This window comes from Callorhinus ursinus, unplaced genomic scaffold, assembly GCF_003265705.2.
Source record: "Callorhinus ursinus isolate GAN/ISIS: 27379988/994484 unplaced genomic scaffold, GSC_fseal_2.0 scaffold5, whole genome shotgun sequence".
In the NCBI taxonomy this organism is placed as follows: Eukaryota; Metazoa; Chordata; class Mammalia; order Carnivora; family Otariidae; genus Callorhinus; species Callorhinus ursinus.
This window is the reverse complement of record NW_027397067.1, coordinates 614,955-627,379: the sequence shown is the minus strand read 5'-3', so window position 1 is coordinate 627,379 and position 12,425 is coordinate 614,955. Positions and strand designations below refer to the sequence as shown.

The window sequence follows — 12,425 nt, the reverse complement described above, 5'->3', positions numbered from 1 at the left end:
AATCGCTTTAATTTTGTTGTAATTTGTTGAGTTTCTTCATAATCACTATTTTGAATTCTATATAAATTAGATTGCAATATTCTATGCCTTTGAGCTTAGTTGCTCATTTTCTTTTTTGGATGCCATATTTCCTTGATTTTTTAATTATTTCTTGTGGCTATGCATTGATGCTTTCACATGTGAAGTAGCAGACACCTCCTTAACTGTTAATGGCCTTCAGCAGTTGGGGTGTTATGTTCTATAGTATTGTTATGTGATGTCACTCCTATGCATTTCCTCTGTGTTTGTGAAAGTAAACCTGCTCCACTCTTCTTGCTCTCTCATGGCCAAATTTTTGAAAAAAATTTTTTATTTCAATTCAATTTAATTAACATGTAGTGTATTATTAGTTTCAGAGGTAGAATTTAGTGATTCATCAGTTGCATATAACACCCAGTGCTCATTCCATCAAGTGCCCATCACCTGGTTACCCTATTCCCCCACCCATCTCCCCTCCAGCAACCCTCAGTTTGTTTTCTACAGTTAAGGGTCTCTTATGGTTTGTCCCCTCTCTGTTTCCATTTTATTATATTTTTTCCTTCCCTTCCCATATGTTCATCTGTTTCGTTTCTTAAATTCCACATATAAGTGAAATCATACGATATTTTTCTTTCTCTGACTGACTTATCTCACTTTGCATAATACCCTCTAGTTCCATCAATGTTGCTGCAAATGGCAAGATTTCATTCTTTTTGATGACTAATATTCCATTGTATGTATATATATACCACATCTTCTTTATCCATTCCTCTGTTGATGGACATCTGGGCTCTTTCCACAGTTTGGCTATTGTGGACATTGCTGCTGTAAACATTGGGGTGCATGTGCCCCTTTGAATGTTGATGTTTGTATCCTTTGGATAAATACCTAGAAGTGCAATTCCTGGGTCATAGGGTAGCTCTATTTTTAACTTTTTGAGGAACCTCCATGCTATTTTCCAAAGTGGCTGCACCAGTTTGTGTTCCCACCAACAATTTAAGAGGGTTCCCCTTTCTCCGCATCCTTGTCTTTGTCTGGCCATTGGAAACCTCTCCTTTTTTCCAGAAGGTGGCGTTATAGCTCTGTATAGTTTCTTCCTTGCCCATATACAGTGGCCTGCTTTCTGAGTGTGCTCACCTGTCTACCAGAGCTTGCTCTCAAGTCATACTGGTGACTGTGTGCAAGGAGCCAGCAGGACCGTGGGTTGGGGTGTGGGTTTAGCATTTGGCATGTTGGGGGTGCCCTTGTATCCTGCAGGGACATCTCCAGGGGTGGTACTCCCAGAGGTTCGTGGGTGGACTTACTTCCAAGAGTCCCTTTAATGGCTTTGAAATTAATCTTCCTTTTTCCCATTATCCTCCCTCCCCTCAGTGGTGAGCTTCCACCTTAGTACTCTGCTTGCTGTTGAAGACAGATGGGTTTCTGTCCTGTGTCCTGCCTGCCTGAGGTAACCAGGCATTTACTTACTAACTTCTGTTTCTCCCATGGGAAAGGTTGCCTCCACCAGACAAATCAGCTATATTCAGTGTTTCTTTAGGGGAGGGACAGTGTTGGGAAAGTTTCTCCTAGTGTTTCCACTGCAACCAAATTCACTTTTCCCCCCAGTAATGTGATGGACTTTCCCTTTGGGAAGGCTGGTGTTGTACAGTTTCTGTCTCATGTGTGAGTACCTGCCTTTAGGTCAGCACTCACGCAACTTTGCCTGACAGAGATGGGAAGGGTCCAGGCTGTTTTGCTGGATTAGCTGGTTCTGCAGCCTGTTTGGAGGTTTGTCTGGTTCTTAATGGCTGCACTGATGAGTGAGATGCTTCCTTTTGCTATGTCCCAAAAGACCCCCTAAGATACTTTTGTTTATATATGAATATTTTTTGATTGATTAAAAAGGGAGATAAACAAAAAAGGTATGTCACATTGCCATGTTGCTGATGTCACTCCTATGCATTTTGTCTTTTAAACCAAATAGTAAAACAAAAGAAGAGTTTACAAACCAAAAATAAAATAACACTGGCTTTTACATTTACCTGTATAAAAGGTAGCTATCTTTACCATCCTTCATTTCTTTATATGCCTTTGAATTACTGTCTAGTGTCTTTTCATTTCAGCCTGAAGGACTCCCTTTAAGATTTTTTGGAAGGGTAGGTCTGCTAGTGAAATACTCCCTTAGTTTTTATTTGGGAATGTCTTAATTTCTCCTTCATCTGTGCTAGATATATTCTTTATTGGCATATATTTCTTTAACATGATGCTCCTGGCTCCCACAGTTTCTGAGGTGAAATTGACTATGAATTTTATTGAGAATTTCTTGCTTGTCATGAGTCACTTTACTCTTGCTGCTTTCAAGATTCTCTTTGTGTTTGGCTTTCCACAATTTGATTATGATCTTTCTAGATATGAATCTTTTTTGAGTTTATTCTACTTGGCATTTGTTTGGATTCTTTGTTGTGTAGGTTCATGTCTTTCATAAAATATGAGTTGTTGGACTTTATTTCTTCATATAATCGTTCTGCCCCTTTCTCTCACTCTTCTTCTGGGACTCCCATTGTGCATGTGCTGGTGTTCTTGACCCAACATCCCTTAGGTTCTATTTACTTTTCTTCATTCTTTTATTTTTATGCTTCCCTGAATGGATAATTTCAATTGTCTTATATTCAAGTTTGCTGAGTCTTTTCTTCTGTTTGTTCACTTCTATTGTTGTAACCCTCTAGTGAAATTTTCACTTAATTGCAGCTTCAGAGTTTGGTTCGTTTTGATAATTTCCTGAATCTCTTGATAGTCTATTTGGTGGTACATCATTCCTGGTTTACTTTAGTTCTTTGCCCATGTTTTCCCTGAGCTCTTTGAGCATTTCTAATACAGTTGATTTATTGTGATTATGATTGAAATATAGTTGACATACAATATTATATTAGTTTCAGGTGTACAACAGTGATTTGATATTTATATACCTTATGAAATGATCACCATAAATCTATTTAACATCACCTATTCCCCCCATCTCCCCATTTGCCAACCATCATTTTGTTCTCTGCATTTATGAGTCTGTTTCTGTTTTGTTTGTACATTTGTTTTTAAGATTCCACATATAAGTGAAATCATATGGTATTTGTCTTTCTCTGTCTCACTTATTTCACTTAGCATAATGAACTCAAGGTCCATCCATATATTCACAAATGGCAAGATTTCATTCTCCTTATGACTGAGTAATATTCCATTGTGTGTGTGTGTGTGTGTGTGTGTGTGTGTGTGTATATATATATATATATATATATATCATACATTTTCTTTATCCATTCATCTGTCGATGGACACTTAAATTACTTCCATATCTTGGCTATTGTATATAATGCTGCAGTGAACATAGGGGTTCATGAATCTTTCCAAATTAGTGTTTTTCTTTTCTTTGGATAAGTATCCAGAAGTGGGATTTCTGGATCATACTGCAGTTCTATTTTTAATTTTTTGAAGAACCTCCATACTGTTTATCATAGTAGCTGCACAAATTTTACATTCCCACCATCAGTACAAGTGGTCCCTTTTCTTCACATCCTTGCCAATACTTTTATTTCTTGTCTTTTTGATTCTAGCCATTCTGCCAGATGTGAGGTGATATCTCACTGTAGTTTTGATTTGCATTTCTCTGATGATGAGTCATGTTGAGCATCTTTTATGTGTATGTTGGCCATCTGTATGTTTTCTTTGGAAAAGTGTCTGTTCAGGTCTTCTGCCAATCTTTTAACCAGACTGTTTCTTTGGTGTTGATTTGTGTGAGTTCTTTATATATTTTGGATATTAACCACTTATTGGATATATTATGTGCATATTCTTCCATTCAGTAGCCCCCTTTTTTTAAATTTAAGTAGGATCTACACCAAATGTGGGGCTGAACTCATGACCCCCTAGATCAAGAGTTGCATGTTCCACCAACTGAGCCACCGAGGTGTCCCTCAGTAGCCCTTTTTTTTTTTTATGATGGAAAAAAGATAAGTTTATTTTGAATTGTTTTAATTTACAAATACAAAACACCTTGGAAGACAAAAAAAAATGAAAGAAAAACACAAAACATAGGCAAATTTTTACTCCATGAGCTTCTCAAATCCTCACTTATTCACCAATCCCCAAGATGAAAAACTCTTCTAAAAAGGTATTCAGCCGCCAACAATGATGTTATTAATAGGGATATGGATCAATTTCACAAAAAAGCCAATGAATCCCATTATAGCAAATCCTATTGCTGTCGCCATGGCAATCTTCTGGAATTCTTTTCTATCAGGTTTAGTGCATCTTTTAACCAGCCGAATTGAGTCCTTCACAAACTGCCGACTTGGCTCAACAAACTGCATTACCTGATCCATGATGCCTGCCAGCCAACGGCTCAGACACCAGCGACACGTAGCACAAATACGAACTCCTCAGTAGCCCTTTTTAATTTTAATATTTATTTATTTATTTTAAAGATTTATTTACTTTAGAGAGGGAACACGCATAGTGGGGGAGGGGCAGAGGGAGAGAATCCCAAGCCTACTTCTAAGCATGGAGCCCAACGCAGGGCTCAATCTCACTACCCTGAGATCATAATCTGAGCTGAAATAGGAGTTGGATGCTTAATCAACTGAGCCACCCAGGTCCCTCAGTAGCTCTTTTTTAAATTAAGTTTTTTACTTTAATTCCAGTATAGTTAACATACGATGTTATATTAGTTTCAGGTATACAATATAATGGTTCAACAATTCCATACATCACTCAGCACTCAGCACAACGAGTGCACTCTTTAATCTCTATCACCTATTGCACCCCTCCCCCCACCCACCTCCCCTCTGGTGACCATCAGTTTGTTTTCTATAGTTAAGAGTCTGTTTCTTGGTTTGTCTCTCTCTCTCTTTTTTTTTACTTTGCTTGTTTGTTTTCATCTTAAATTCCCCATATGAGTGAGATCATATGGTATTTGTCTTTCTCTGACTGAGTTCACTTAGCATTATACTCTCTAGCTCTATCCATGTCCTTGCAAATGGTAAGCTTTCATTCCTTTTAATGGCTGAATAATATTCCATTGTGTGTGTGTGTGTGTGTGTGTGTCCACATCTTTTTTTTTTAAAGATTTATTTATTTTGAGAGAGTGAGAGAGAGAGAGAGAGAGAGAGAGAGAGTACATGAGAGCGGGGAGGGTTAGAGGGAGAAGCAGGACCCTTGCCAAGCAGGGAGCCCGATGTGGGACTCGATCCCGGGACTCCAGGATCATGACCTGAGCCGAAGGCAGTTGCTTAACCAACTGAGCCACCCAGGCGCCCCTGTCCACATCTTTTTTATCCATTCATCTATTAATGGACATTTGGGCTACTTCCATAATTTGGATATTGTAAATAATGCTGCTATAAACATAAGGGTGTTATGTATCCATTCAAATTAGTGTTTTTGTGTTTTTTGGGGTAAATACCCAGTAGTGCAATTACTGGATCATAGGGTATTCTGTTTTCAACTTTTTGAGGGACCTCCGTACTGTTCTCCATGGTGGCTGCACCAGTTTGCATTTCTACAAATAGAGCATGAGTGCTCTTCTCCACATCCTCACCAATACTTGCTGTTTCTTGGGTTTTGGATTTTAGCCATTCTGACAGGTATGAGGTGATATCTCACTGTAATTTTGATTGGCATTTCCCTGATGATTTGTGACGTTGAGCATCTTTTCATGTGTCTGTTGGCCATTTGTATGTTGTCTTTGCAGACATGTCTGTTCATGTCTTCTGCTCATTTTTTTTAAGTGGACTGTTTGTTTTTTGGGTGTTGAGTTGTATAAGTTCTTTATATATTTTAGATACTAACCCTTTATCAGATATGTCATTTGCAAATATCTTCTCCCATTCTGTAGGTTGTTTTTTAGTTTTGTTGATTGTTTCCTTTGCTCTGCAAAAGCTTTTTATTTGGTGTAGTCCAACAGTTTATTTTTTCTTTTATTTCCCTTACCTCAGGAGACATATCTAGAAAAATGTTGCTATACCAATGTTAGAGAAATTATTGCCTGTGTTCTCTTCTAGGATTTTTATGGTTTCAGGTCTCACATTAAAGTCTGTGATCTATTTTGAATTTATTTTGGGTTGTTAGAAAGTGGTCCAGTTTCATTCTTAAGCATGTAGCTGCCCAGTTTTCCCAACATCATTTTTTGAAGACATTTTTTTCCCATTAGATATTCTTTTCTGCTTTGTCAAAGACTAATTGACCATATAATTGTTGGTTTATTTCTGGGTATTCTATTCTGTTCCATTGATCTATGTGTCTATTTTTCTGCCAGTACCATACTGTTTTGATTACTATAAGTTTGTAGTATAACTTGAAGTCTGGAATTGTGATATCTCCAGTTTTGTTTTTCTCTTTAAAGATTGCATTGGTTATTTGGGATCTTTTGTGGTTCCATACAGATTTTAGAATTGTTTGTTACAGTTCTGTGAAAAATGCTGGTGGTATTTTGGTAGGGATTGCATTAAATCTGTAGGTTTCTTTGGGTAGTATAGCCATTTTAACAATATTTGTTCTTCTAATACATGAGCATGGAATGTCTTTTCCTTTCTTGGTGTCATTTTCAATTTCTTTCATCAGTGTTTTATAGTTTTCAGACTACAGGTCTTTCATTTCTTTGGTTAGGTTTATTCCTAGGTAACTTATTCTTTTCAGTGCAATTGCAAATGCACTTAATTTCTTTTTCTGCTGTTTCATTATTAGTGTATAGAAATGCAACAGATTTCTGTACATTGATTTTGTATCTTGCAACTTTACTGAATTAGTTTCTCAGTTCTAGCACTTTTTTGGTGGACTCTTTCAGGTTTTCTATATAGTATCATGTCATCTGTAAACAGTGCAAGTTTGGAGGTCTTTTATTTCTTTTGGTTGTCTGATTGCTGAGGCTAGGGCTTCCAATATTATGTTGAATAAAAGTGGTGAGAGTGAAAACAGTATGGAGGTTCCTCAAAAAGTTAAAAATAGAGCTACCCTATGACCCACCAATTGCACTACTAGGTATTCATCCAAAGAATACAAATATAGTGATTCGAAGGGGCTCATGCACTCCACTGTTTATAGCAGCAATGTCCACAGTAGCCAAACTACGGAAAGAGCCCAGATGTCCATCGACAGATGAGTGGGTAAAGAAGATGTGGTATATATATGGTATATATAATGGAATAGTACTCAGCCATCAGAAAAAATGAAATCTTGCCACTTGCAATGATGTGGTTGGAACTAGAGTGTAATATGCTAAGTGAAATAAGTCAGTCAAAGAAAGACAAATACCATAAGACTTCATTCATATATGGAATTTAAGAAATAAAACTGATGAACATAGGAGAAGGAAAGGAAAAATAAAATAAAAAAATAAAATAAGATGAAAACAGGGAAGTAAACCGTAAACTCTTAACTATAGGGAACAAATGGAGTGGCTGGAGGGGACGTGGGTGGGGGAATAGGGTAACTGGGTGATGGGCATTAAGGAGGGCACTTGATGGAATGAGCACTGGGTGTTATATGCAACTAATGAATCACTAAATTCTACCCCTAAAACTAATAATACACTATATTTTAACTAACTTGAATTTAAATAAAATTAAAAAAAAGAAAGAAAAAAATGGCGAGAGTGGACATCTTTGTCTTATTCCTGACCTTAGGGGAAAAATTTTCAGTTTCTCCCCATTGAGTATGATGTTCACTGCAGGTTTTATTATACCTTTATTATGTTGAGGTATGTTCTCTCTAAACCTATTTTGTTGAGAGTTTTTATCATGATTGGATGTTGTACTTTGTTGGATGTTTTTTCTGTATCTATTGAAATGATCATATGGTGTTTATCCTTCTCTTATTGATGTGATGTATCATGTTGATTGATTCACAAATATAGCCTTTGTTTTAATAGTTACCTTAAATGCCTGAAGCCAAAAGTAAAATATATATACCCCTGCCAAAAAAAGTACACTTTTACTTTTTGCAGATTGGTTGTTTGCAGATTGGATGCTTAGCTAGGCTTTTATTAATTCCGCTTTAGCTTTCAATCCGTGAATGAGTGGAGCATGAAGTACAGCCAGAAGTGAAAGACTGGGGTATTGTATGGCCCTTTCTGAATATGCAACCCATCCTGAGCATGCACGTGGAATTCTTGATTTCCTGGCATATGCAGGAGCTTTTAAAAGCCCTTTCCCCCACTTTCTCTCCTTTTCCAAAGTCTTCCTTCCCCACGTTTTTGGTCTTTCTATTGCTTGCCCTCAGTTTTGCTCTTATGTGCTTTTGGCAAATGCCCAAATGCCCCTCCTTGCTCCACTCCCTCGGGGAGTCACTGGACAGATCCAAACACACATCCTCAGTTCCTTGTGAATAGAGTCTGCATTGCTCCCTCTGGCGCTAGCAACCTGCACCAGGAATTCATAGTGCTGTCTTCATGACCGCCAGCAATCTAGAGAATGGGAGACAGTAAGCAGGAAATTTAAAATGCCACAACACTCTCTTATTGCAGCAGAGGAGCTTCTTTCTTTATTATGCTTTTCTCAGGTTGTTGTAAGTTTTTGGCCAGATTTTACACTTCTGTGAAGGTTGATTCTGTGAAGGTTGATTCTGACAGTTTTGCCAGTTGTTCTTGTGCCACTATTTTTAGAGACTTTGCTCCTCTCATTTTCTTAAAATTACTAATTTGTATTCATATAAAGAACTCAGTCTCCTTTAGATACTGATTTTAATAATATATCACTCCAATGCATATGTAAACAGGAAAATGTAAGCCAGGTATATTGCTTAAGATATTTCTACACTTCACATTCACTGCCTGCCTGCTCTGAACCACTTTTCAATTCAGTCTTTGATGTTTGGGCTTTCTACACAACACTGCTGTCTGCTCCCCCTGGAGAGTTTATGATCTAGAACTTCTTAAAAGAGCACTCTCTACTGTCATCCCCAGGACTTCACGCCCAGCCTGTGACACCCATATACAATCAATGACAAACATCATAACTGACACATTGGCCAATGGTGACGGTCATATGAATCCCAATTTCAACAAAATATGAAGAAATATACATCTAATAATTGGCAGTATGTGGGTTGTATTTTTCTTAGAGACCAGATGAGGAAGTGATTAATTTGGCTAATGTGGGACACAGAAAGCAACAGAAAAACACCATTTTGGGAGGGCTAGAGAGTTGATGGAAGGATCCGGCCAGCCAAGCAGTAGTGGAAGAACCCTGTCAGCAGAACCATCAGCATCACACGCAGGAGACCAGGCAGGTCTCTCAGATATTCAGATTTGAGTCACGTGTCAGTTGCTTGTGGTAGGAAATGGATTTAAAGAAGTGGGCAGTGGAGGGCTCATGCTTGGAAAGTGAAACACTATTGTCTTGGCCAAGGACTTTACAGAAGATTCTGAGGAACAGAGTAATGTGATGACATCTTCCTCTTCAAAGATCTCTTGGAGGCCATGTGAGGAAAGGCTTGCATGTGGAGGACAGATTGTGAGATCTGTGGCTCTGTGGGTGAGCAAGTGTGACAGAAGTACCATCGAGGGGGTGGCTGAGGAGCTGGGCTGTGGTAGGGAGGAGGGAGAAAAGACTGACAAGTGTAGGCTGACTGGGGGATAAGTCCACTTGACAAGTTGGGAAGGCAAACCACTTCTCCTTTGTGTTTTCATTATTGGGAATGTGAGCAAATATATGGCAGGTTGGACAACTGACCCACATAATCAAATACCTGTTCTCAGCTCTGGCTACTGTTTAATCTGGGGGCTCAGTCTCACAAATTACAGAGGCTGAAGTGAATGCAGAAATGTTTACCTATCACAGTAGGCTTTTAATAAAATATATAGGATTTAACAGCACCAGGGATGTGACCCCAACGCACATGGACCTTGTGTTGTTACTATGTTGGCCCTTGCCTTGCCTTTTCAAAATTAATACATTTGGAATAAGGTTTATCCAAGAAAGTATATATTTGTAACCGCACTATTGTCTAACATAAAACACAAAAAAATATACCATGTAGTTAAAATTAGCCCTAAGGTAGGTTAACAAAATATATAATGTGATAGTTGAGAATAATAATCTGAATAGGGTGCTAAAGTCAGCCAAGTCTCTTTCCTCTTCAAACTTCATTTTTACATTTTAGATAGCACTGTTCACAAAACATTTGTACTAGACTTTATTTGGGAGGAGACCTGTTCTTGTTTCACATCTTGTGCCATATGAAGTGTGGCAAAATGATCCCTCATTAGAACTGAGTTATGGTCACTGTGTTATGAACACGGAGGAGGAAACCCGTGTACTAGAGCATACTGAAAATTTTAAGCATTTTCAGCCTCCTGGATTTCTAAAAGACTGATGTGTTCAGAAAGTCCATAGGGAGTGGACTTCATCTAACATCTCAACTGTGCTCAACATAGATGTGTCCTCATAAACATGGGGAATCCAAAGGCTCCAATGTTTTACAGGAATGCTTTCTTACTTGATGCCTTCCTTTCAGCAGTTCTGCTCAGAATACCAAAGACTCAAGAAGGCTAAGTAATTACTTGAAACAAATCCCTAACAATGAGAAATGATGAACAACTCAGTATTTATCTTGAACAAATGTATAGTAGAGCTAAGAAAGGGCAGAAAGTGGAGATTTCAAGAACGGACTATGAACTACCATCAAAAAAACTAAACTGTTTATTATTTTTAAAAAAGTAATTTGCCCTAAAATGTCACAACAGATTTATACTTTGCTGGCCTATGACCTCTCCTTTAAATCCTTCTGGAAAAAGGAAGAAAATATTGAAATCTAAAAGTGATTATTAGTGCATAATACATTTTAAAAATGTTGGCCTAGCATCTCTTTCAAACTCAATCCTAATCTGATATCTGAATCTACTAATCTCACTGAAGTTTTATGAGAATATAGTTCCTATTATTTATTTTACATCCTCTAAGTGATTGGAGGGGGCTTCAGTAGTGTTTCTATGGGCTCCTAAATAAATAAGAACTAAGAAATTAGTCTGGGTATGCATGAGCCCACACTACATGTGTCACTTGGCTTTGCCCTTCATAGTAAATTAGTAGTGTAACATCAACACCCTGTGCCCTCTCCAAGCAATTCTAAACCAACGGGTTTGTCCTTGTAGGAAACCTATTAAATATCCATAGTACATCATTAGAAATTACCTCTGGAATTGACTGCAGAAACTCCGGTGCAATTTGTGGAGCATTAGGTGTTTGCACATAAAGTCTGGTGAGTGAGAAGCCTAAGCCAAGCATAGATGTGAGATGGAGGCCATGTTTGAATAGGGACAGTGATTTAATAAATGGAGTTGACCAGAAATGCTTGCTCCAAATTTCAGGAAACGTAATGAACAAAATCAATCCATACTGTGTTTTCATGCATTTTACAGTATGAAGAGCTAGCAATTTAATACTCTACCGGAGCTGCAAGTACAAATCTTCTCTTTCTCCTAAAGACCCAACTGCTTTAGATTCAAAAGAACTTCTCCGGAATACTGAGCGGAGAAAAAGAGCTCGAAACTTAAAAATAGAACTGGAGCAGGACACCGCCGCGAGATGGCACTGCTTTAGAAGGGCTAGAAGGGACGTCAGCGCGCGGGGAGCGCGGGGGGCCTCGGGTCAGCGTTGCTCTGCCGGGTTCCAGCCGGCCGTCGGGCCTGGTCAGGCCTGCGCGCGCTGGAGCCTGGTGCTTTTAGGGCGGCCGGCGGCTCAGACCTGTGTCGTGACTCCTCTCCCATTTGCTGCGCTTCCCCGTCCCTGCGGCCTGGAACTTCCAGCCGCGACGCTGAGCTCTGACCCCCAGGGCCTTCGACCCAGATGAGACGGGCCAAATCGCGCCCCGAATTCCTGGAAACGTGCGAAGCAGCCCCATCCCCCCGCGCCCTCCCCGCCGCCCCAGCCACGGACCAGGGTCCCCGGGACGGGAGCCGTGGCTGGAGAACGTCACCAAGCTCTCCTCCGCGCCAGAGCCGCCCTCCCCGTTTGGGCTCCTCTTGACGATGGGAACCGGCCCGGGACACGCGCGCCGCGGCCAAGTCCAGGTTTTGATTTCACTGCCGGCTGCGAGAGCGAAGAGCCTCCAAACCCAACAAACAGGAAGGAGAGAAGGAGCCGGAGTGCGGGCAGAGGGAGGGTCATTCCCAGCAGAGGCGCAAGGGCCGGGCCGGGCCAGGGGCGGGGAGGAAGCAGCGCCCCTTCCCCTCCCGCGCGGCCGGGGGTGGGGGCGCGGGAACAGCGGAGAGTACGGCAGCGGCGGCGGGGGGAGGTTTGAGGGCGGCTCCGGGGCCGGGCGCAGTGCTTGGGGCGGGGCGGGGGCTCCCTGGACGCTGCCGCCCGCGGCCCCCCTCCCCGCGGCCCCAGGGCGCCCCCGCGGTTCTGGAGCCTGGGCGGAGCGTGCGCGTCAGCTCGGGCTAG

The 12,425-nt window shown here is 40.4% G+C and overlaps 1 protein-coding gene across 1 annotated transcript; it reads right to left on the bottom strand.

Moving 5' to 3' along the window:
• Nucleotides 1–4,003: 4,003 nt before the first annotated feature.
• Nucleotides 4,004–4,421, bottom strand: LOC112823571 (protein transport protein Sec61 subunit gamma). The gene has a single exon (XM_025871416.2). It carries the CDS (start codon nt 4,368–4,370, stop codon nt 4,164–4,166), a length of 207 nt encoding a protein of 68 aa, XP_025727201.1. The 5' UTR covers nt 4,371–4,421; the 3' UTR covers nt 4,004–4,163.
• Between the last annotated feature and the right edge of the window lie 8,004 nt (nt 4,422–12,425).